This window comes from Heloderma suspectum, chromosome 2, assembly GCF_057233095.1.
Source record: "Heloderma suspectum isolate Gila_16-S chromosome 2, 16-S_ref, whole genome shotgun sequence".
Lineage (NCBI taxonomy): Eukaryota > Metazoa > Chordata > Lepidosauria > Squamata > Helodermatidae > Heloderma > Heloderma suspectum.
Window position 1 is genome coordinate 216,004,909 of NC_139459.1, and position 25,780 is coordinate 216,030,688.

The following is a 25,780-nucleotide window of genomic DNA, read 5'->3' on the forward strand; positions in this document are numbered from 1 at the left end:
GAGTATGTCTCCGGTCCTGTAAGCTAGACCTTCCTTATCCCTCTATGTTTCTTAATCCCATTGCCACTGGTGTCACTAAACTGGCCTCAGCTCTGCCCTGCCCTATGAATTTGACCACCACAGGGCTGAAAATAAGCTACTGGGTACTTGTCCCAAGATCAGTATGCAATCAGGAGCATATGTATGGATGCATTTTAATTTAATCTACATATCTTTTGGTAGGTATTTTCAGATTGGTTCACCTTGGAAAACAGAAAGGTCTTGTGTCAAAAATGCATCATTGCAGGTGCCAAGTGACCCTCAAGGGGGGGGGGATTTCATTTGTGGGGCACCCCAAGAAGGCACTGTCATCAGTACCATTTGCTTCAGCTGGCAGGGCACCCAAAGGAGGACCGCCAAAGGTAGTATCCGTCTACACTTATGTTAATGTGGAAGCCAGTAGATGGCCCTTCAGGTAACTAGGTCGCAAGCCATGCACGGCTTGAAAGGTAAGCAGCAGCACTTTGAACTGTGCTCAGAAACGGAGCTAGTGCAACTTCATGAGCAGTGGCAAGATGCGTTCACAGCAGCTAGTCCGTTAGTAGCTTGGCAGCTGCATCTTCAACTAACTGCAGTTTTTGAGCAATCTTCAAAGGTAGCCCCATGTCCAAATCTTAACTGGGAGGTTACCAGAATTTGGATAACTGTGGCCAGGCTATCTCTGTCCAGTTGGAATAGCATTCTCGACAAAACTGTGCAACCATTTCTTCCATGAGGCTGTATGGAGCTGTACTTTGATGAAATATGTGGTACCAGAATAGTATTTAGTGCAGACATCTTCCACCAACAGAATTAGCATCATGTTCACCTATACCAGGTAACAACAGCACCACTGAGCATATTAACCCCAATACCCATTTTTTATTACCTAGTGACTCCATCCAGGAGGTTGTCAGAGTGAGTGGAATATGCATACACTTGGTGTGCTAGGTATTTTAACTGGTTTGGTAGTGTTAATCTTCCTCTGCTAGATTGAGTTACTATTATTTATTCTAATTATTGGTTTAGGGAATTAGCTGCCCCCAAGCCTTTTGCTCCATATAATCTGGCTGAGAACTGAAAACTTTCCCAGACGCGCTTTTCATTGTCCCTCCAGGTATTCATAATGTGACAACACCCAAGAGGACCTTTTATGTGGTTCCCCCACCCCAAGTTCTGGAATGCCCTCCCCGGGAGATCTACATGGCTCCTTCACTGCTTGCGTTTAGGAGGGTGGGAAAAACATTGATTTTTCATCTGGCTTTTGAGCCCTCCTAGATACTTTGGCTGCTGTGAGCTTTGTTATATTGTTTTATGGTTTTAAGGGTGTGGCACTCTGATCTCTTTAGGGAGTAAGGGTGGGCTATAAATTATTTTAAATAACGCTTCTGCCATTAGATATTTGGGTGACTTATGGTTCAAAAAAAGCTTTTTTTTTTCTTGAGTAGCCCACATACCCATTTGATTGTACATAAAATCTGCCACACCACGTGTCGAGATACTACAGATGACTCGTGGTATTTGCGAAGGCATTCACTTAATAATTTTTTTATTCTAAATGCCCCATGATTTCTATAGAATATGCTGCAGTTTATGTGGATATAGGATGGCTGCTTCAGAATGTTCCAGAACCTTCCTGTCCCTATGACATCACTTGTTGCCTGCTACACAGTTAGAACCTCCCCCTGGCCCATACAGGCCAGTCTGTGACTGCTGCTCCCCTCCCTGCCAATGTTGAGCCGCAAGCAGCTGGTGCAGGCAGCACAGCTAGCAGAACAATGTGGCAGATACAAGGACATGGCTGCTGCCATGAGGCAACTTGTAATGGAAGGGAAAGAGCCATTAACCCATGAGGAGAAGACCCTGCTTTCTGAGGCCTATAAGCTCCTAATAGAGGAATGTTGTACTTCATGGCGACGGCTAAAGCACTCGGTGGAGCAGGGGCTTGGAAAGCAGAAGGATCAAGCCCAAGCCTATCGTGAGACCATAAAGAAAGAGCTGGAAGCACAGTGTTGGGAGAGTCTTAGCCTACTAGATTACGTACTACTGAAGCACTGCAGTGAGACAGATTATGAAAGCCGGGCCTTTTACCTGAAGATGAAAGGAGACAGTTACCGCTACTTAGCTGAGGTGGCCCAGCCTGATAGCAAGGAGACACTAGTGAAATCTGCAGAAAAAGCCTATGGAGAGGCTCAGGAAATCAGCCAGTGGTACATGGAACCTACTCATCCCTTGGCCTTGGCTGTGGCTCTGAATTACTCAATCCTTTATTACGAGGTTCTCAACAACCCTCAGCAGGCAACAAAACTAGCTAAGGCTGCCTTTGATAAGGCCATCGCTGGCCTGGAGACTCTCAGCCTAGAGTTCTACAAGGAGTCCACAGTCATCATGCAACGCCTGAGGGACAACATCGTGCAGTGGACTGGTGACCAGCAGCAGCAGGTGGAGAACAGCAGTGTAGAGCTCGGAGGCCAACAGCTAGCGTTCCGAGACTAGCACTTAACCAGAGTGAAATGAACCACGAGATCCAACAACGGGTAGCAGTGATTCAGATTCCGTTATCACTTGCATTACATTCACCCAGGTACCCAATCCATTCCATAAGTGACTAATCTAGGTGCAAGTGTCCTTGGTCTCCAACTCCCTAATAAAAATGAAACCCTGTTCCTGAGGCACTTTGGCGCTACTGCTGTAAAGCTTTAACCCTTATGGAACATTATGCAGTGCTAGAGGCTACCAAGAAATTAATCCTGCCATCATGCCCTACTAATCAACTTCCCTTTGCCACCTATTACTTTCCACTCGAGAACAGATGAAAGACATGCTTCAGTTAAAACTCTGGCAATAAATAGAAAGAATTTGCAAATAGTCAGATTAAGTGGCCAATGCTTGCCTTTTGTGTGTGTTTTATCACAGTATTTTCCGATGTCTGCCTACCATGGAAAGAGTTCAAGCATTGATAAACACTACATTGCGTTATAACTTATGCGGTTAATGCTGTCAGGAACCATGGTAACTTAATAACTAGCACAAAATCCTTCTGCAGACCTTAAGGGTTTAATTATCTTTGCCAGATCATTTCAAAAAAAGAATTCTTGTGACATTAGAGTAATACCCTTAACATATTGTCAAGGCGGATGAGTCACTGCTAAAGCCATTGGTTGTTTCTAAATGTACATTTCCCCCATTAAAAATCAAGCACTAGAATGGTAAGTCATTGTACATTCTCATACCATCATTAAAATGAACTTAAAAAGATTACAAGCTATCTGATAATCAGCATTTAGGTATACTGTAATGCTTCATTTTTCAGTTGGGGAAAATGTGTAAATGTATGTTTTTAGTAAGCACCCATCATAAGCAAGTATGCACATTCCTTAATTAGCTGTTGCCTGCAGTCTAACAAGACAGAAAGTCAGTTCAGTAGCCAAAGGTGTCAGCAAACCATTACTTTTTAGAACCAAGTTGAATAAATGTTCCTGTCTGGAGAAGAACTGTGGAAGTTGTAAAGCCAGTAAGTGCAAACATCATTTGGTTAACCAGAAAATTAATACAGAAACATGATGACAAAGTAGTGCATGTTAATGAAGTAATGGTCCCAGTGCCCTACTGAGCTTGGGAAACTGGCAGTCTCTCATTACATACTGTAGTGCCATCAGTTTATTCCTCCTGTGCCTCAAAATCATCTTCAATCCTTTGTTGACATCCAGTCAGACATCACAATGTGTTGCAGACATGGTTTCTGACTGTATTCCACTAAAGCTTTAAGGCAGGGGTGGGAAATATGTGGCCCTCCAGATGCTAGTGGACCACAACTCCCATCAGCCCTGGCCAGCACAGCCAATGATGAAGGGAGTTCCAGTTCAACATCAAGAAGGCCACACATTCCCCATCCCTTCTTTAAGGGCTGCTATGTTCATAAAAAGGAATTAGAAATAACATCCTGAAGATGCTGGGTTAACAAAATGCTACTCCAATGCTGCATGTACATACAGATGGCTGTTTCAAGTTTTTTCCACACACGATAACAAGAAAATGACACATTTCTACAGATATTTATTTCTGGAAAGATGGTAATTTAACTGGGAATGTTCCTGCATTCAGTTATGGCAGCAGAGGCTGCAATGCTCTAAACATGAACAAGTAAACAGTCCAAGAAGCTCATTTTAGGTCAGTGGTCTACACTGACAAAAAGCAGGGAGACGCTACAGCCCAGAATGCAAAATGATGTGCCAAGGAAACAAAACTCTTTCAGAATTAATCATGCAAAAATGTGCATGAAACTAATTGGTATAATTTTTCTGTTACCAAATTTGAAGTCCGACTAAATTGCAATTGGGGGGGAGTACACGTAGGGGTGATGATGAGCAAAGACAAATTGGAGGCAGTTGTAAGAAAGAGGTACACAACCAAGCACTGGGAGGGGCAGACATCCAAAGGGAAAGCCGGAGACCACTGCAGAATAAAAGCCACCACCAAAAATGATATCCTGCCCAGACCAACTCGTTATAAGTTATAGCAGATGTGTACACACCTGAAATTATCAGAGTTTTAAAAAGGGGAAATCCTCAGATTCCAAAGTTGATGTCAAATTGCACTCTCAAACCTCAGAAAAGTTCATAGACAATACTCTGTTCTAGCGTCAGCCTCTAGGTGACAATTCTGTCAAAATAAGAGATGCATCAACTGTAGGGTCCAAAAAGAGTTGTACTACTACTACTGTCAAACATCAGTAGGCAGGATCCATCATCATAACTGTTCTTCTAGGGTTTGCAATATACAGGCACATCTGGTAATCATGCTCCCCAGAGGTACATTGTGTGTACTGGGCACAAAAGCTACACAAACAAACATTTAAGGAAATTATTCTAAGAACATAGTTTAATTTCTTCTCCTTTGAGAAGAAGGGATGGGTGTAATGCTTCTTCAGAAAGGATGGTCAAAATAAATATTTCAAGGAGCTTACGCTGCCTCCGTCACAACCAGAGTTGCTTGCTTGCTTAGGATTTTCCAAAAAATTATTTTCAGCATTTCTTCCATAGGATTTCATACATAAAATATCTTCATTTTAGGGATCAGACTATCATCAATATTGCTTTCATGTGGGAAAGGCCTGCTAAGCTAACTGTTTATAAACGTATCAGCTACTATTTATTTCATCTCAGGACTGTGCGCACACAGTATTCCTTCACCTTATTCCAAAACACAACCCTCTGAATTTTTGGTGGATGCTGCTACAATATTTACAAGCAGAGTTACACTACATCTGTATGGTGGCAGTGTGCAATGTATCATTTATGCTGGATGAAGACAAATTACAGAGGATATTAAACTTCCTCAACTGTGGGGATCAGAAGTGTCCTTTATAGAGCTGATCCAGCAATCATGGAAGAATAAAAAAAGTTCTTAAATGATAACACGAGTTAACAAATACTCTTTCCTCATATATCCAACCTACTGATGGTGGAATGCATCAAAATATGGACACCAGCTGCAATATACAAAGCAAGGATCATATGGTGGTCCAGCCAACATACGTGTGGGATTCAACTATCCTGAAATACTTAGTGGTTGTTGTTGTTGTTCAGTCGTTAAGTCGTGTCCGACTCCTCGTGACCCCATGGACCATAGCACGCCAGGCCTTCCTGTCCTGCGCTCTCTCCCGGAATGTGCTCAAGTCCATATTCATTGCATCGGTGATGCTATCTAGCCATCTCATCCTCTACCGTCCCCTTCTCCTTTTGCCTTCAATCTTTCCCAGCATCAGGGTCTTTTCCAGTGAGTTTTCTCCTCACATTAGGTGGCCAAAATATTTGAGCTTCAGCTTCACTATCTGTCCTTCCAATGAGCACTCAGGGTTGATTTCCTTTAGGACTGACTGATTTGACCTCCTTGCAGTCCAGGGGACTCGTAAGAGTCTTCTCCAGCACCACAGTTCGAAAGCATCGATTCTTCAGCGCTCAGCCTTCCTTATAGTCCAGCTCTCACAGCCATACATTGCTACTGGGAAAACCATAGCTTTGATTATATGAACCTTTGTCGGCAAGGTGATGTCTCTGCTTCTTACTATGCTGTCTAGGTTTACCATAGCTTTCCTCTTAAGGAGCAAGCGTCGGCACAGAATATCCAAAGCAAGAGTGATAATCAGTACATGTATCAATCAGCTTTTAAGAGGCCATAAAGTCAAGAGGGTCTGCTGTAGCCTAGAACACAGGAGCAGGATAGTTCTGGGACTGTGTCTTCTGGAGACACTGGTCTTATACACACTAGCGGGAGAGCAGTCTCTTGCATTTCCAGTATGGTTCCAGAAGGATACAGATGCTGAGCCAGAATAAACAGGCCAGTTTCTTGATTACATTACTTTCCCAAATTAGAACTCATCTTCCCAAGTGCAGTCTCACAAAACAAACCCCTTTGTAATTTGCTCCAAATATACCAGTAGAAAGAAAATTTTACCCTCAACCATATTGCTACCGTGCCAGACTGTAGCATTCCTGAGGTTTTACAAATGCAGTATCAGTAGGGCAGTCTTCCTCAACCTGGTGCCCTCCAGATGTGGAATACTTCCCATCATCTCCAACCAGCATGCTGGCAGAGGATAATGGGGGTTGTAGTTCAACACATCTGGAAGGCACCAGGTTGGGGAAGGCTGCAGTAGGGATTAGGTTTTATATTAACAGGACACATAGGAGATTGGAAAAGGGATGAAAAGAGGCTTGCAGATATTGTTTATGATAGGTTTCAAGGCCAGAGATCTTCACAAATATCATTTCCAATTGTGGCTGATGTGGCTGGGAACTTGCTTTGATTTTGTTCTTCTCCTCCAAAAGACAGCTTTGGGTGCTCATTCAAAGAAACAGGAGATGTATGTGAAAGGGGAGAAGTCATTTCATCATTAGAGTGGGGCACCATTCAGTGTCAGGATAGAGGAGGCAGTGGACAGATTTGAATCTGCAAAAAAAGAGAAAGAAAAATTGTCACAGGACACAAAGCACTTTGGTCTGCAAGTATACAAACCTACTAATTCAGCGACCTTGCCAGATATACTACTACTTTATGACCAAAGAAATGCCATTTCCTGCTCTTGTACTTGCATTTCTTGGACAAGCAAGAAGGGCAAAGGATTTCATTGGAAAGCAGCGATGTACGCACCGAGTTGGATCTTGTTGTACGCTGAACACTTCACCCACGTTCACAACATTACGTTTATTCTCAGGACCACCATAACTCAAGGTAACCTGGAACAAACATATATGCACAGATTCAGAAACTGTACTTGCCACAGCATGATAAGCAATACAGGAAGTGAGATAAGAATTTTAAGAAGGGGGGTGGGGAAGAGGAGAAATACAGGCCTCATGATATTTCCAAAATACGTATCAGGAGTCATGTGAAAATAAAAGCCTGACATAAATAGGCTGCTGATGAGGCATTTTTACTCATCATTCAGGAGGGTGCATACACAGCTTAGGCCCAGATAAGAAGTGCCCAAGAGAGCACAGTTTCCCCACACCTGTAACAAAATGAACCACACCAGAACAAAGCATGCCATTAACGTTCCTGCCCCTAAGTCTCAACTGGCCTGGAACAGATCATAAAACTTGTTACAAGTCAAATACCGTACACTGTAAAGTCATCAAACAACCCGCACCTCCACAATTTTAAATTATACTTCAAGAGCTAAGTTTAGGGTTTCCAGGCCCCGTTAGACGCCCAGTCTTATATTTTTGCTTAATCCCAACAGGTGAAATTGGCTTTGACATGTAAAAGTGAACTTATCCAAGTCTAGTCTAACCTTACCGAAGGCCAATTTACATGTTACATCGTCCACATGGCAACTGCCAAAGTGCTTTCCTATGTCACCTCTCCGTGTGGTATTAATAATGGTTTGGTTTTTTAAATCATGCACCAGCCCAAACGCACATAGCACTTCCACATCAGTGCAATGCATTCCTGGAGACTGCTGGTGTGAGCATAGGGATAGAGCTGTTCATGTTTGGGCAAATACAGAGGGCAAGAAAATTTTAAACATTTAAATGACATGGAACATTTCCACAGGGAAACACTTTTAGGCAGCCCTTTATGTGAAGGACAAAATTTAAATTAGCCTCAATTTTAGAGAGACTATAACATAGATTTGATCTTTGGTGGATAACTTTATTAATCAAAGGCTGGAGTGTGCAACATAATATTAGGATGTTAGTTGCACTGCTGCTGCTCTTAGGATATTTTATTCAGGGGAATATGTCTGAGACAGCCCCAGGGTAAAACCTGCTAGCCACAAATGAAAATGCAACAAAGCCATCCTCTTTTACTATACAAGTACAGGATGGGCAGCAAAGAATGTCCCTGTTGTTCAACTTGGTCAGAGAGTTTGTGCTTTCTTTTCAAAAAGATGATACAAGAAGAATTTGTGCTTTCTTTTCAAAAAGATGATACAAGAAGAATCGCGTTCCTTTATCTTCAGACATCCACATCCATTCCTATAATAAGCTACATAATAGCAAACATTATAGCTTGTATAGTCTTGGAACTCAAGGATAGCAGGTGTCTAGAGAGAGCAAAGAAATACAAAGTGGACTTGTGCTTATTGCCCATATACAGGATACTATTCTAACAGTTATCGCAGTCATATGGGAGGAAAATAGCTAATTGCCTCTTTATTTTCTCTTGTGGTTCTTCCATCACCGGCTCCAACTGCTTATCAATAGAATTGTACATCTACCATAACCCTCCTCAGTCCTTAACTTGGGTATTTGGTATCAGGATTCTTAATTAAATAATATTTCCTCTACAACTGTTTTACTTACTTTTTGGCACCCTCTTTCCCTTTTCTCCATTTTGGCACACCTATTTTACCACTGCCATTTCCAAGTCCTTTCTTAAGCACCCACCATAAATACACTCTCCACACAATTTCTGTACTTTTTTCTTACACTAAATATCCCTACATCCTGCTTATTCTTTCACTCCATTAATTAATTACATTTCTATACTGCCCAATAGCCAAAGCTCCCTGTTCTTTACACATAGTAGGTGTGTTTTAACCGTTACCACTTTTAAAGCCGCTTCAAAACCCACTGAAGCTCAAGCTCTTTCCCAACTTTTATCTGATGCACCATCTTCAAGACCTCCCCCGCCTCACCCCCCACAACAGTACCTTGAGTTTTGATATCTATGCATTTTACTTAATACTAGATTACAGTTTTTCATTGTTTTTCCTCCTTGGTCTTCCCACGGCCGTGCTGAGCCTTCACAAGAGGCATGTATAGTCTTTTTTTATCTCCAGTACTATTACTCACACCTGTGAAAGTAGGCCTGACTAGGCCTCTTGAGTAGTTTGGTTCAAACAAACAACCAAGGTGCCTGATGAGATTGAGAGTGTGTGTCTGACCATGAGAAGGTAATTGTAACTTGCTCATAAGAAAGAAACTCCTATCCACCAAAGTAACTCATCCCTTAAGATAAGAAGAGTAATAATACAGCTGTACTGATAAGACTGTTCCTGAGTACTAATTGGTTTCTGAGAATGTGTAGTGTATTTTCTTTGTTCTCCAACTTTCAGTCTGAATAAATGCATCCTGTTTCTTTTATTTAGGAGAGACAGTGTTTCATCTGTCTCTCCCATGGCTGTGATGTGCTTTAATAAATTTCCGACTGTTCAGCCTAACCTGCCTTGGATATTTCCTTAACAATTTGGTGACATTAGTTGGATTCCAAACACTGAGGAGAATCGAAGCAATTTGGACCGCCATTCAATGAACATCCCAGAAGCGTGCTCCAAGGTAAGAGACCTTTTGAAATCTCTAAGTCTGAGACTCAGTGTGGGGCTGCCCGTGGGACAATTCTGCCTTGGCTGACGAGATACCGCCTTTAAAGAGACAGTCAGTACTTTAAGCACTTGATAAGTTTTTGTTTTGTTTTTTGTTTGGGGGTTAGAGAGGTCCATGAGATATGGCGTCAGGTGAACGAGAATTGCCTTGTGTGAATTGAGGAAAATAATTGAACAAGAGTTGCCTGGTATGAACTGAGGTCAAAAGGATCAAGGCAAATTATAGTCGCTCGAACCTTGTGGGAGTGAGTTTTCCTCCTTCCCTCACAGTATGAGCTGGCCAGCAAAGCTGAATAAATAATCCCTGAATGAACGGAGATGGCAGTGAGTTCTTGACTCCCTTCTTTGGTATGAGCTCCCTACACCGTGAGTTACTGATTGTGCCTCCAGTTCAGTGAGAGTTGGTCTCTGACTATACCTCAGAACTTGGCAGTGCCTTTCATTTCTCACAACCTGTGGAGACTTCCTAATTGTTTTCCTGTGTGTTCCTGTGTGAATTGAGGATAGGATCGGATTCTTCCAAAGAAATTCCGGAGCCCCAAAAGAGACGCCTTCAATGTACATGTACAGGAATTATGGACCTAAGAGTCGCAAGTTTTGGACAAATGGAACTTGACCCATCCAAATGATTTCCCTTAGTTGAGACCTTTGATTTGGACAGAATTGTGCATTTAAAAGGAGCCTTGGAATCTCGGGGTTCCAAGGTGGCACAGGGTCAATGGGAATGCATTCTTTGATTGATACGTTGAGATGTCAGAAAGGTCACCTAAGTTCTGAGGAGCAGAGTCTTAAGGACTCCCCAAAAAACTGAAAGACCAGATCAATTTTTGAAACAACAGAAAAGCCACAAAAATTCAGAGAAACAGTGATCGCTTGTTAAAATCCTAATTGGGCTAGCATAAACCAACTCATGAGAGTTATTTTACCCCAAGAAGTGCGCACTAGATTAAAAGAAAAAGCGAATTAGCCAAATCAAGAACCAGCTGATCTTAATAGTTTAGACCAAGTGTGCATCAGACGCCTAGGAATAATTCCTGAAATCTGTCGGCAGAAAGCTGATTAGGCTAAAAAAATTTCAATGGTAAGCAAAACAGAAGTGAGGCTACAGCAGACTACATAGATTGTCTAAAGATGTTTTTGAAAAAAACATTTTAGCATTGCTGCCACTTTTCTGTAGCCAAGTTGAGCATTAGAAAAATAAGTGTTCCCACCAGCCTGGCCAGCTGATGGAAACACTTCACACCTCCGAGCGGCTTCCCCCCTGCCCCTCCTTCTCAAAACTTCTAAGACAGCAGAGAGGTTTGTAACATTTCTTTCTATTGACCAGAGACCTTTTGTGTAACCTTGGTTGCGCTATCTTTGTTCCCTGACAGAGTATATTCAGATATTCCTGAGCCAGTTTCCTAGTCTTCCAAAGCTGAATCTGCTTCCCCTGCTCCAAAACAACCACTGTTCTAAAACAACCTGGGCTTCCTAATTATTCCATTCACTCTCTTCTGTTATGAAAAAAAAATATTGTGCTCTTAGTGTGCTTCCCTAAAAGCACAGAAATAAGAACCAACTAGTAAGGTATTACAGTACTCTTTAACTCTTTGTGTACCTCACTCAGTAGCAGCTCTTCTACTTAAAGCAAGGACTCAGCACCTATTTCAATCATGCCTCTTCGGGTATGAAATTTTGCTTCTCTCTAGCAGTCATATTACAATGCAGTGTTGTTCCACTCTAAATCATGCTTCTTTGCTGCCTGATCCTTCTGAAAGTATCCCTTATGATTGTTTAGAAGTGGCTGAGCACCTAGCAAAGCCATATCCAGACTTGTCAAATGAGCCACTGACTAATATAGATTGTGTATATTTTCTAGATGAGTCTTGTCAAAGAAATGCTGAAGAGATATGCTGTCTGCACTTCCCATACTTTACTAGAACACAATCTTTTGCCTAACTGTACTTCTGCTCAAACAGCAGAACTTTTTGCCCTCACTAAGGCTACTGCCTTATTCCTTTCAGCAGTAAACCAGTCTCCCATGATAACTTTTGAAGATGTTGCACAACTCCAAAATCAGGCCCATATGTTAAAAAAGAAAAGTGGAGACTGACTAGTTGCTCTCAATACACGGACCATTTGTGGTGCTCCCCAGTCAGCCGCCTAGTAGTGCCCATGGTCCTTCTTCCCCACTTTGTGGTAGCAGATAAAAAGGGTAGAATCAATTGAGTCATTCCCCCAAGAGGTGAAGGTGCCCCAATGATTTAGATCAAGCGAACTGCATAAATGAAAATAATGTGTTTAATGTACACAATAACTTCGTTTTTGCTTTTAGAGAAAATGTCTTTATATCTATGGCTATTGTTCTTGCCATGTAGGAGTGTGAGCTTTTTACTCCTCTTAGTCATCAAATGCCTGTCCGTTAGGTCTGCTAGACAGCTTGTCCTTTATGCCACCTGAAAGCTACAACAGCAGCTTCTCTTGTGTAAAAATCAAGAGGCAATGACTGTGTGTGATTAGCAATAGAGAGTGACCGTTGGCCGAAGACAGTCTGTTTGGTCATATATTAGTTAATGTGTTTTAACAGCCTTAAGCTCAGCCTTCTGTATGTACCAGTTAAGTGTTACGTCACAAAGAAGAAAATGCAAGCTAAACTGAATGTTGTTGAGAGACGCTACATGTGCTAGAATGATGCTGTCAAGATGAGAATGAGATTTTAAAGTGGTCTGAGCAAGTGTAAACTTTTATTAAAAGTCACTAGTGAGATATATTTCTATAATGAAGTAACAATAGATTTGAAATTCTATGTGTTGTGCACATATCCCATTGTGTTAGTTATTAGTTTCTTGCTTTGTCTTTTTGCTTTATATCTAGCCTAGCAAGCTTAAAGATAAATGATTTGTTTTAATTGTTTAATAAACCACTGCATATAGAATCTGTGAGAATTCAAGAAAAGAGTATATTAGATTTGGTTTCAGAAAAATAGCAAGCAGTCAAGTGTGAATTTGCCCAGAATCATAAGCAATATTAATGCAGTAATCAATGGCCCAAGTATGCTGATTTGCTAAAAAGTTGGCAATTTTCATGATTTTAGAGTTTGTTCTCATAGCTGAATTCACATACAGCGAAAGCCACGCTTTTTGCTACTAACAGAAGCTAAAACAAAGCACCATAATCGCTCTTCACACTGTGTACCTTCTAACTGATAAAGAATGCTTCTTTCTGTACTGTGCGAAAACTTACTTTGCTGCCGAAAGGCCTTGGTGAAGGGGGGACAACAGTGTGTATACTTTCTGACAGTTTTTTAACTTAGTGAGACTTGCTCTATAAAATCTTGCGTGAATTAGCCTGTTATCTGTTCTCGTATGAGAAAAAGCAAGTGCGCCTCCTGCTCAGATAACCAGCCCTGAAGTACTGCGCCCTGTCGCTCCCCTAGAAACCAGAGTGACTGAACCGAGAGTTAAGAGATGTGTAAGCTTTCTTTTAACATACAAATAAATTTCATTCAGATGAAGAACTGTTGTTCTTTTAAATATGTAACAGTTGTGTGTACAGAGCTCTGCAAATTCAACAGCATTTCCAGTGCCCCTACCATCCCCAACCAGCAGGGCTGGTAAAAAAAAGAAAAAAAAATAGAATCTTAAACAAATTAGCCAAAATCTGTGCTGAAACTAAACTTAAATAGCCAGATGCTCTACCTTTGGCCCTGATAAACATGTGTGCCATTTCACACCGACAAACTGTGCTCAGTTCCCATTAAATCCTTATAAAAAAGCCCAAGAGACTCCCATCGTCAGCACCTATTAAAGAACATTTTACTAACTTACATTTAAGTGATGAGACTGTGCTAAACTATTGCCAAGCATTAATGAAGTGTGTAAAGGCTTTCCATTCACAGGCTAAAAAGTGTTTCCAGACATTCCTATGATACAGTGTCACAACCTGTAGCCTAGGGATTGAGTCTACATCAAGTCCATCAGAAAAAGTCTTCCCTTCACCCTCACTGGAAAATACCCCATCAGGTGCTGTTGACCACCCACACCGCTGTGAAGCTGCAAAGACAGCCTACCTGGATCCCCACATCCCACTGCAAGGAAGTGTTGCCCCCTGAAGATGACATACTCCAAAACCAGACAATGTTAGATGTGCCAGAGTTCATCAGCCCTTTGAGTCATTTTAGACCCGGAAAGAGAAAAACATCTCTATTTGCCAACGTGGTACTGGCTTGTTGCCCTTTTTCCTGCTATTGTGTGAGATCTTCTTAGACTTTGGACGCTTTGGCCTCCTCTAGATTACAAAATAGCCACCTCTAAAGGACTAATAGTGAGCCAAGCACTTGCTGATAATGTGAGCATCAGCCTAGCAGTGAGCCTAGCTCCTGTTAGTAAAGGGAGAAATTGTCTCGGCATCCACCAGAAGCACATTCTCATAATGTGGCCCACCTGCATCCTGATGCTGCTTAGCATCTTTTGTGGCCTGAAAGCAGAGAACACTTTCCTAAAAGTAGTGAACCAGATTCAAATAGACTTAAATATATTCAACTGCTAGATCTCCAGCCATGTGCCAGTCCATGCCCAAAGAAGCACACCAATGATCCAAATCCCACTAAATCAGACTAAAATGATTAAACCGTATTACCTAGATCTACCAGAAACAACTACCTAGCAAGATATACAATGTAATAAGCATAATTGAGGTTTATATTGTTTTGTTCCATGTGATCATTGCTTTGGTTAAATGTTGTACCAAATTTCTTACAAAAACTATACATAAAGCTAAACTGCACCAGATGGTCAAGAGAATACAAAGAGAAATGTGAAAAAAGAAAATGAGAGAGATAAAGAAATTAAACAACTAATAACAGTACAAGAATAGAGCCTGAGAGGCTCAAAGGGGGAATTGTGAAAGTAGGCTGGACTAGGCCTCTTGAGTAGTGTGGTTCAAGCAACCAATCAAGGTGCCTGATGAGATTGAGAGTGTGTGTCTGACCATGACAAGGTAATTGTAACTTGCTCATAAGCAAGAAATTCCTATCCACCAAAGTTGCTAATCCCTAAAGATAAGAAGTAAGAGTAGTAATACAGCTGTACTGATACGACTGTTGCTAAGTACTAATTGGTTTCTGAGCATGCGTATTTTTTTTTTCTCCAACTTTCAGTCTAAATAAATGCATCCTGTTTTGTTTATTTAGGAGAGATAAGTTTCGTCTGTCTTTCCCCATGGCTGTGATGTGTGCTTTAATAAATTTCTGACTGTTCAACCTAACCTGCCTTGGATATTTCCTTAACACGCTGAACCCTTAGAATAGGTTCAGTTACAAATCCACATAAATGCATCTATTTTTAGGGAAAGACAAGGAAACAAGGCATCTGCTCAGATTAAGCAAGATTTGTCCTTACCTGTTTGAGCACAGCTCCGCCACGCAGCCGCTGCAGGTTTTCCAGATGAGAGTGGAACAAGGGGCTGTGCAGCAGCTTCACTTCCAACAGCCCCTCGATTATGTAGCCAATGGTGCAGTCATCAGGAAGGCGAATTCTCTCTGCAGTGCTGATGAAGCTCCCCAGGCTGTCCAAAGACAGAAATCAGGGAATGAAACCCTCCTAGAGCAAAGGTTTTTGGTCCAGGTATTTGCCTTCACCTGGACCCAAGATAAAGCACTATCTGCAAAACCGGAACTACTATCTCTTTAAATGGACTAACAAAGAAGACATAAAGAGCTCCTGACTTTTCTGGATAGCAGCCAGGTTGGTTAGAGCTGCTAAATGGAAATCAGCAAATGAACTTTCTCTTACCATATAGAAACAGAAAATTTGGGACCTTGCACTAATGGAGAAATTCACTAAACATCTTCAGGTACAAAGAGGCCAAGGAAAAACTGACACTTTAAATGGAATATAATATCCATTAATTGGATTTGCTAATACTGAGAAGAATACACAACAACTCCCGAAGACAAACAGCACTCTTTGGCATGATCTATTTGGATGATGAGTGCTAAGGTTATCAGATAATCTTGCTTGTACCAAATAGAGATCCTGCGTGATCAGAAAGACTGTAAAGAAATGGACTCACGTGTGGTGTACTGAAATTTGTTACTGTTCATTGTTACTTTGAAAAATTCAGAAAAAAACTCCTCCCAGACTCTATTAAGATTAAGGGGGATGAGAGCGACTTTCCAGAATGCACATACCTAGCCCAGGGGCTCATCTTGAGTGCAAGGCCTCTGCTGATACAGAATCCTGCACCGCCTGTAGCAAACCAGAACTTTGCAGTGGTCTAGCAAGATAAACAAAGAGTTGTTAGGAAAGTTGGGTGTTCCCTTTTTGGTCAGCTGGTAAGAAACTATCCAAGTAACAGGAAGTCTTAGAATGCTTAATCTTCATATTAAACAACAGTGCCAGTAGGGACCAGAAAAACAGCTGTAAGGCCGAAGGCCAGAAACCAAAGTAAAAAAAGAAACATATACACCAACTGAATTCCCAACATGTTTCAACAGTTGGTCTTTATCAAGGGAAAAACTCTTGGAGATTCTTTTGGAGTATTCCCTCTCCCTTGCTTCTTCCAAAGAAGACCCTTTTTCCCTTGATAAAAGACCAAGTGTCGAAACATGTTGGGAATTCAATTGGTGCAGCTGTTTCTTTTTTGACTTTAATCTTCATATTCCAATATTTGCCTACATAATCCTGGTGTACATCACAATCTGACAGCAGAATCAATTGGCTCATGGTAAATTTTTATTAAGGGGACTCAGACAATGATCTCCAAGAGACTCAGCAATATTAAGGAGACAAGAGTTCAAATCCAATTACGCACTGGGTGTTGGGTTTCTTGTATGTATCCCCAACTCTCCATAGTACTGCAATGAACTGAGTTCAGTAGACTTGCTCACAAGTAAGTGTGTACAGGACTGTAAGCGTGCATGGGATTGCAGCCCTAATATAATGTTGCATGATGCAAGGCAGAATAGTCAGCAGAGTTATTTTTGTCTACAAAACCACAGAATAACAGAGGGCCAATAATAAGCAGTGCAAATATGATTTGCTTAGTAAAATCATGGCCTAATCCACAAACTAGTTTGCTTTCTGTTCCACATTGCAGAGCCTAATTTTTTTGACTTTACAAAAAAAGATGTGTTCCTGTGTTTTGCTGTTATGTTGTGCACGGACAGCATAAACATAGGTAACTTAAAATTTACCCGTGTTTCCTAAATTTGGTAGATGTATTTTTTATAGTTACATCTAATTATCTCAGTAAAGTGTGCCTTACAGATGAAACACCAGACTTGTCCTGGCTCATGAAGTACACGAAGAGGTGGGTGGCAAATCTATATCTTGCTTATGAAGGCTGCAACATTTCTGTACCATTCACAAATAGGTTGTATTTTACAATGGGATGCAAGTAATTACATTAATTCAGGGAGTATGCATTTCCATCTGAGTTACAGACAAGGCACTGTTTTTCTCAACTGCATCTCAATATAGCGGAGAATGCTATCATGAAGTCTGAAAAAAGATCTGAGTGGAAATAGCTACAGAAATCCACTTTGGGTCATGTGAAGTGTTCCCTAGTCCCATGTTGGTGTGGAGTGGGAAATAACAAACAACAAAGAAGGAGGGGGAACTCCAGAGGAAAGTAAGTCGAGACAGTGCAAGAATCTGATTTTTTCAGTTTGAGAAAACAAAGACCCAGTTAGAGAAGATGCTTACTGATCCATCATTCCGGACATGGTCTGCTGCTTCAATGGGATGGTCCAGACTTGGTCTCCCCAAATATACATCTTGACTATGTGAAAAAGCAGAAAGGAGATGCAGGAGATTCTGTAGGTTTACATAGTTGTCATCATCCACATGACAAAACCACCTGCAGAAAAAGCAGACAAGAGAGATCACAGAGAAGTCACAAAGCATTAAGAGCTCTTTCTATCAAATTTTTTTTGGGGGGAAGATCTCCACTTCTCAGAATTAATGATGGTAAAAGGGCCAACAAGAACACTGGACTGAAAAGAGACAAATGGAGAAGCTCTTCACCACTGCATAAAATTAGACCACCATCAGAACTTGATTGGCTACCCATTCTTTCAACCAAATTTGGCTTCTTTTCTTTTAGGCTCAAAAACTGTGATCATAGTAGCTTGTACCCACTCATTAAACCCAGAAAGGAGAATTTCAAGATGAGCACCAATGGAAATACTGCCTCTCACTTACTTTCGCCCAGACTCTAGGAATTTATCATATTCCACCGACATCTTGCAGCAGAGAGCTTGGCGGGTGTGAACAGCTGAGCAGTTGGTATTGATTACATGGTCCCCTGTAAAACACAGAAAATTACAACTGGGGAAGCTGCATGATTAGTAAGAGAACTAACAAACACAGTGGAACTCATGTATGAAAGAGCCCTGAGGCATATTCAGAGGAGAATACATAGGTATCCGATACTAGCAGAGCAGGATCCAAACCTTGCATCAATGGAGTCAGGCTATAAGAAATGTGAACTGGAAACAGTGAACATGTAGACATGATAGTCTTGATTAGCATCATGGACTTTACAAGTTCCCAGTGAGGTAATATGGGGCAATATTCCAAACTGAAAAGAAAACAAATGCAAGGCATCCTTTGGATCCACAGTTGGTGATAATTGTGAATTTCAGGCAGCAAAGCACATTTATGTAGTCAGAATGGCAGTACTCCTCATAGAAAGGAAATACAAAGCCATTTCTAGGAAGGTGAAATAAGCATATATTTACACAGTGATTTAATCCCCTTGCACAAATCACATGCATAGCACAAAACCTCTTAAAACACATGCTACTTCTACTCAAAGTTTATTTTAGTGACCGCAGAGTTGTAAGGAGCAACAAGAATAAGCAACTTCAACCACTGCAACCTAACAGTATTTGTCAGGCCAAAATTATTCACAACAGATGCCTATTAAACTGTTTCTTTCCAAGATGAAATTTACATAATTCATTATTATCCACAGGGACTCAGTGGTGGAGAACTTATTTTCAGTCTCTGGCATCTCCAATTACAGGAACTCAGGGAAGAGCTCTTCCTAGCCCTGCTACCTAAGACCTTGGCTAGCCAGTCAAGGTAGACACTATGAGGTAAAATGACTAGTTTGTCCAGCTTAGTATAAAATTTAGGGACAGAGGAATTGTCTTAAAGCAGGCTATATTTCTTCATCTAGCCTAAGGATGGGGAATCTCCTCCCCACAAGCCTCATAAGGCCTGCAGGGGATCCCCATCTGGTTTGGCAGCTTCTTCCCCTGGCCCTGGCCCTGACCCCATACCCTCTGCCACAGAGGGAAAAGTTCTTATCCCTGATCAACAGCTGACCAGAGAGAAGAGTTCCCTGCAGAGCAGAGGGGATGGGGCCAGGGGAAGAAGTTGCTAAGTAATTCAGTTCTGCTTCTGTAGAAGCCTTGTCCTCATTACATCCAAGACATGCAGAGGCTTGCCCTTCTTACTTGTGAGTAGACATGAAGCTCATGCTTACTTCTGAGTAGACATACATAGAGTTGATATCTGGGATGCTATTTGAAAGTGATGCCAAGTGATTTAGCCCTACCTACTTCTGAGTAGACATGCAGAGAGTAGATGTCTTGCATATTTGTAAGTAGACATACTATAAATGCGTAATGATGGAATTTGGGAGGGGTGGATTCTTTCAGCCCCATCTACTTTTATCTGTGGCTCTTCCCACTAGAATGAGGCTCCCAACAGCTTCTCCAAAATGAAATTTTGCCCTCAAGCTGAAAAAGGTTTGTCACCCCTGATCTAGCCAAATATTGTTTACACTGACTGGCAGCAGCTCTCCAGAGTATGAAGCAGAGGTCTTTCACATCACCTGCTACCTGATCATCCCCTCCCTACCTTTTTTTCCACACTGGAGATGCCAGGATTAAACTTGGGACCTTCTGCATGCAAAGCATGTGCTCTACCATTGAGCTATGGCCCTCCCCTACGAAGACAGCGACTTTAACATGTCTCACTACTGATATACAAACCTATTAGAACTTCAAGAAATATGGGAAGCAGCTCACCTGCTCTGAGACGTAGCTCCCGATCTTCCCAGTCTGTAAATATAAATGCCTGTGGGAAACATGCAAAAAACAAAAATCTACTCCACTTCCTGAAAGTTTCAGAGGAAAACTAATGTTGGTTTCAGGCAGAACGCTGAAAAGGAGAACATTCTACGGGTTTCCAGCTGCCTCGAGCAAAAGAAGGGCTAGTGTCTCTTCCCTGTGTGTTGGTTTAAATAGTATTGGCCTGCTCTGTTATTTGGTATAGAGTGCCAAACATGCTAATCTTGTACAAACAGCACCCCCATGTTTGTCCTCTTCTCAACCCAGCAAAAATCTCACCAAAACGAAGGTCAAAGATTTCATGTTCCCCAAGAATTTCTTGTTTGCCAACATACAGGCATAGAGATCCTCCACGCAAGGGGGAATCTTCACTCAATCAGAATCCTCCCTCATATGGAGGAGCTCCTATGTGCATACAGCAGTACATGGGTAGAGCCCCTTCTTGTGCATACTGAATGTGCAGGTGGTGTGGCCATCAGAAGCATAAGCAGCGAGGAGTGGGACTAATCTGCCCGGCCCCATGACCACCGTCACATGTTCTTTGTTGAGAACTTACTCTCCCCATTCTAGAGAGCATCGAGTCCAAAAACTCTGCATGGAGTCATAATGGAGGGAGGAGACAAGGACTCTGTGCAAAGAGAGCTTAGGGGGCAATCCTATGGCCCCTAGACAGCATCCCAGGAACCACAGGTTTGTTCGGAGTCCCTTCTCTTAGGTCGGAAACAGTCCCCAGAGATCCGACCCTCCTCCCCTGCTCCCTCACAGCTGTCGTGGAAACAACTGCGCCAATTGCTCTTGAGGGTCAGAAAAGCAACTTTGGAGAGGGTGAAAAGGAGGCGTTTCAGTGGGCAGGGAGGGGAGGAGAGAGGCCAGGATATGAGCTATCCTGAGGCCTCCCCAGCCTCCTTCCCTCCCCCTCCAAAGTGCCCCTGCTAGATGGGGAAAAGGGCAAAAAAGCCCATCTAGCAAAAAATGCAGTGTAGGAGGACAGGGAAGTGGAGATTGCCTCCATCTCTCCTCCTGCTCTGCATAGGATGATCGTAAGCCTCCAAGTTCGGGGGCTTACAATCATCGAGGGTACAACTGATAGGACTGCACACTTACACACCTAATTGCAGGGACATGGGTGGCCACAGGGGGAGGGAAAGTGTCCCCCCACCCCCCAGATAAGGCATAATCCTCAGATTTCCAGCTATTATTAAAAAAAAGAAACTAAGTAGAACCCAAGATACAAGGCAAAATAGGCAGCCACTATTCTGTCCATCTATTTTGTGAGAAACTAGCCTGCTCCTACCTTTCAGAATTTTTAGCCAATGATTGAAGTCATAGCAACAACTGACACACATACTATCTGGAAAAAGAACTTGCTGGTTGATTCTTAAGCCTTTTGGGGGGCAGGAAGGAAGGTTTCCCCTGGTGGGAAGTGATTGCAGAGTCATTAAAAAAAAATCAGAAACCCAGGATTGTAGTATAGCTGTGATTGGACAGTAATATGTCTACCCAAAAACAAAAAGGTAGAATCAAAGACAGGAATTCATTATCTGTGTAACTCAGCATTTAGTAAAAACGTACCCTAACAACATTATATAAAGTCCATCATTATTATATCTGTATAGCAGGAGGCAGGGATATGGCTGAGAGACTGTGGGTTACACAAGCCCAGCAAAGTAGCCCAGAAAATACATTTGGAGAGTTGATTACAGCAGCAGTGCAAGTTATGAAGGGATAGAGGTGGTTGCGATGTATGTATATGCATATATAGCTTTAAGAGAAACTGCAAGTTCTAGTTTCTCTTTCCTTCTGGAGGCCTGGGTGGAGCCTCTCCTCTGTCTCTTAGTGCAGGTCTCGGAGCTGAGGCAGGGTGCCATGTGGTTCCTCATTAATTAGTATTTTTTCCATGTATTATAGTAATAAAGAACCCTATTGTGAAGGTACCCACAGAGCCTAGGGGTGGACTGCAGGCTGAGCAGATGCCACCGCCCGTATTAAATACACCCAAAGGCCATTACTGGGGTGAAGGGAGCCAAAGAAAGAATTGAGATTTCAAAATGTTGAGTGGACCGGAGGTCTATCCACTGAGAAAAAAACAGGGGTAGACCTGGTATACAAATGTCTCAAGAAGACTTGGAACCCAGGCCGTGTCACTCACTGCTCAGTCACCAGATTTACTAGAAATGGTAGACTTGTCCTTTGACACCATCAAGGCTTCAAAATAAATAAATAATTAAATAATTAAATAGTACAACCAGACACAAAATGTGCAGCTCCAAAAGAAATGTATGCAGTTCCAAATTCATGAAATGCAAAGATTGTATTATGTTAGCTGAAGTAAAAAGTGACTGATAATAATGTGAAAAGTAAAATAAGTAGTCTAGGGTCCTCTAGAACCTTAAACCCTGATCAAAGGTATCCATTTCTTCTCCCTTTGCCAAAGACACTCCCTGTAGGCTCTACTGCTGCTCTCTATAGAGAGTTCACCAATATTTCCAAGATGAAGCAACATGAAGGATTCTAGAACATCGGAAGCCCTTTCCTGACAAGTCATGTGAAGTTAACGTCATGGGAAGGGTGGTGATGCCAGAAAATATCTGATATGACATCCTTAAGACTGCTGTACCATGCTTGTGCATTTCTCCCCCAACCCTGCCCCGTTCTTAGTTTTTTTTAAAAAAATAACTCTCATTCCTAATAAAGTTTTGTTGGAAGTTCATAATGCCTCTTATATGAAGCTTGAATACAATATTCTTCTGCATTAGTGCTGTCAAATGCAGAGTTTTCTGCCATTCGGTGTAGGTTTCTAAATGTCATGGAATGGAACTCTAAGCAACAAAACAGACATACAAGAAAATTGCACAAATGCGTTGTACCAACACATGCTATGCGGGCAAATTGCAATCACATATCACTGTGCAGCTTCCCCCCAACCCCCTTCCAAGAGGAAGCAGATATGAAAAATTAAATTTGGGCATTACAACGACACATGGACATTAGACCATGCAAATCACATATGATTTCTGTGCCTCTTTAGTAATGTCCAAAGCTATCATGGTAAAAGAATACAGCTGAAAAAATAAATTCACTGAAAAGCAAATTAGGGCACAATCCTATGGGTTGCACCCTGGGTTCTTGTAAACCCCTGAACTCAGGGGCTTACAAGTATCTTATGCTTAGAGGGAGGTGCCTCATGCCTGCCTCTCTGCATTTTAGCTCGATGGCTGATTTTGCTTGTCTAGGAGAGGCTTTGGGGAGGGGGAGGCTTTGGGGAGGGGAAGGAGGTTGGGGCAGCCACAGGAAAGATCATAGAAATGCTGCCCCAGTCTCCTCCCCTCCCCTGGGAACACCCCCTTCTCCCGAGCTCCATGCTCTGTTTTACGAGTGCAGAGAAGCAGCCAGAGTGGTTCTCTCCGCACTGGCTATGAGGGGGAGGGGGTGGGGAGTGCAGTTTCCTGTCTCCGAGCCCTGTTAGAAGCTCAGAGCCAGGAAATCAAAAAATCCTATGTCCCCCAGATGCTATCTAGGGGACATAGGATTGCCTCCTCCATATTTTAGCTTCTGGGGAAAACGCTCTCACCTGTCCCTTGGCCTGAGAAATCCACGTCTGGAAGAGCAAGTTTAGCCTTGTTTTATGGTACTTCCTTGTTGTTTTCACAGCAACAAAGAGATCCTTCAACTCCAGCTTTTCCTTTGTAGTGACTTCAGCAAGTTCCACATGGTCTTTCATCACATTGTACAATGGATTGCTTGGCCTCCCATTCATCTTTTCATTAGCTTTCAGGCTGGATCTCCTAGTATCTATGATATAATGACTCCATTTTTCTACCAGTTCCTCTTTCACCAAGGGCACTATATTGTTAGTTTCATCATCCAAATGATCAATTGAGCTGGACTCCACCTGCTGTAGTGGGGTATCACTCTTGCTGGAACCATTAAAAACAAGTGGTGGTCGTGGCTGTGGATAACTTTTAGATCTCCAGCTGGTCTGGAATTTGGGGATTAGCAAAAGGAGAACTGCGCAAATGATAACTGAGAGCAGGAAGCAGAACTTACTAACCCTAATGCAAGAAAAGCTCATTCTTCAGCCCCAAGGGCCTTTGCCATATTGTAAAGTTGTGACATTGTTCCCAGGTGACAATGAAGCCTCTGAGGCTGATCATGAAGTTGTTCAATCTTGTGTCTAGTAGTCAAGTCCTAAGAATTTTCCAGCCATACAGCACCATCTTTATGGGACTCAAACAGCATAGAGAATGAAAGCTTTCAATTTTTGACCTCTGGGGTTGTCATCCTAATAATAAAACACAGGAGTTGGCACCTGTTCCATGGGAGACAAAAAAGAAACCTCAAGCCACTGTAAGTGTCAATTTGCTTTAAAAAAAGCAAAATTAAAATGGTATATTAACTAATATTGAGACTATATGTTTAAAGATGGCATGAGGCAAAAATCAAGCTGGCTTAAAAATCAGTAAGGAGGTAGCTCTTTGCACACACAGTTTTGCTCCTTATGAACATATGAAGCTGCTTTACACAGTCAGACCATTGTTCTATCTGGTCTAGTGTTATTCTGATGGGCAGCAGCTCTCCAAAGTCTTTCCAGTCACCTGTTATCTGATCCTTTGGCTGGAGACTGAACCTAGAAATGCCTGCATGCAAAGCATCTGCTATGCTATTAAGGTAGAGCTGCTTCTTGTCAATGCGCATTGTCAGCATCCCACATTTGCATCCCTCTTCAGCGGGTGTGGCCTGCACACAAGTCAGGCTCAATATGCAGAAGTTCTGCTGTTTAAAAAAAAGGACATTGTTATAATATCATAACATTAGAATCACTTTAGAGTTTTATGTACATTATAAGCAAGAATTATGCATTAACAATCTTTATGAATCAAGGTGAAATAAAAGAAAATGCAGCTAAGGGTGCAATCCTATGCATGCTTACACAGAACAAAGCCCTACAACTCCCAGCATTCCCCAACCAGCCATGCTATTTTTCAATCTAAACATGCATAGGATTGCACCCTAAAGCACACACACAAACAAAAAAGTGCTTATCCAAGCCCAAGTAAGTCAAAACGTCTTGCTGTCGTGCTGGTAGTTTCTACCACATGTAGATTGACTCACAGGACAATCTACTCAGAAGTAAGTCTCACCGAGTTCAAAAAGCTTTCAGGTAAGCACACACAGGATTGCAGCCTCAAGTTTATCGTTAGGCCATTCATAATGTCGGGCAATGGATGAGTTTAAAGTTGAGGTGAGCTAACAATTTCTGAAAGACTAGTATCGGTCTTGCTTTTTCCCTGGGGTAGCTTCACCCAAGTGCCATTCTGAAGATGCGACGAACCAGGAATGACGTCTGAAAGCCCCCGCAGCAAGAGCCCTTGCAGCTCTTTTAGGCTCCCCGGACTCGACCCTGGGGGAGCCGGGGGTGGCGACGGCCGACAGGAAGCTCTGGCGGGGGCTGGTCCATGAAGTCACGAAGAGTCGGAAGCGACTGCCCGGATAAACAACAACAAACAACAACAAACAACAACAGGCCGGTTGCCATGGGAACACCTGCTCTTCCGCACCCCTCCTTGTCGCCCTGACAACAAGGACACACACACCTGGCATCCCCCTGCCCGCGTCAGGAGAACGCCGCGGAAATTCTGGCCCTCCTCTCGCCTCCTGCCTGCGCTCAGCGTCTCCAAGGAGATTTTGGAGGCGGCGGAAGTTCTAGCCGTCGCTTTGCTCGTCTAACCAGCTGCTCAGCTCAGGCTTCGGAGGCATCATCAACCCAAATTGGAGGGGGCACGCGGGGAGGAGGAGGAGAAGAGAAGGTGTCGTGGCCCCTTTAAGGGCTTCACCTGTAGAACGGAGGTGACCCGGTTGCGGAG

At 42.4% G+C, this 25,780-nt stretch overlaps 2 protein-coding genes and 1 pseudogene across 7 annotated transcripts in view; 2 read left to right on the forward strand and 1 right to left on the reverse strand.

Annotated features, from left to right (window-relative positions):
• Positions 1–44: 44 nt before the first annotated feature.
• On the forward strand, positions 45–3,263 carry LOC146353988 (14-3-3 protein gamma pseudogene; annotated as a pseudogene). The gene is made up of 2 exons (XR_014788252.1): positions 45–218; positions 1,597–3,263. The product of XR_014788252.1 is annotated as a 14-3-3 protein gamma pseudogene (transcript).
• RFNG (RFNG O-fucosylpeptide 3-beta-N-acetylglucosaminyltransferase) lies at positions 3,061–25,762 on the reverse strand. Of its 5 annotated transcripts, none has more exons than XM_084837875.1 (10): positions 25,511–25,759; positions 24,512–24,686; positions 23,488–24,225; positions 19,875–19,923; positions 18,037–18,139; positions 17,539–17,692; positions 16,023–16,108; positions 15,232–15,397; positions 7,171–7,256; positions 3,061–6,969 (listed from the first exon to the last, which is right to left on the reverse strand). In XM_084837875.1, the coding sequence occupies exons 3-10, from the start codon at positions 23,986–23,988 to the stop codon at positions 6,903–6,905; spliced, it is 1,212 nt and encodes a 403-aa protein (XP_084694001.1). In that variant the 5' UTR covers positions 23,989–24,225; positions 24,512–24,686; positions 25,511–25,759; the 3' UTR covers positions 3,061–6,902. The 5 variants fall into 5 exon arrangements, with proteins under 5 accessions (XP_084694001.1, XP_084693999.1, XP_084694000.1 ...); XM_084837876.1 differs by having other exon boundaries at positions 4,055–6,565; positions 6,672–6,969; positions 23,488–24,686; positions 25,511–25,762; XM_084837872.1 differs by having other exon boundaries at positions 4,055–6,565; positions 6,672–6,969; positions 23,488–24,689; positions 25,511–25,754.
• The window catches only part of GPS1 (G protein pathway suppressor 1), a 34,055-nt gene continuing 17,891 nt past the window's right edge, over positions 9,617–25,780 (forward strand). The window contains exon 1 of the mRNA XM_084837871.1: positions 9,617–9,803. Coding sequence (XP_084693997.1) covers positions 9,777–9,803 — 27 coding nt within the window. The 5' untranslated portion in view covers positions 9,617–9,776. The remainder of the gene's footprint in view (positions 9,804–25,780) is intronic.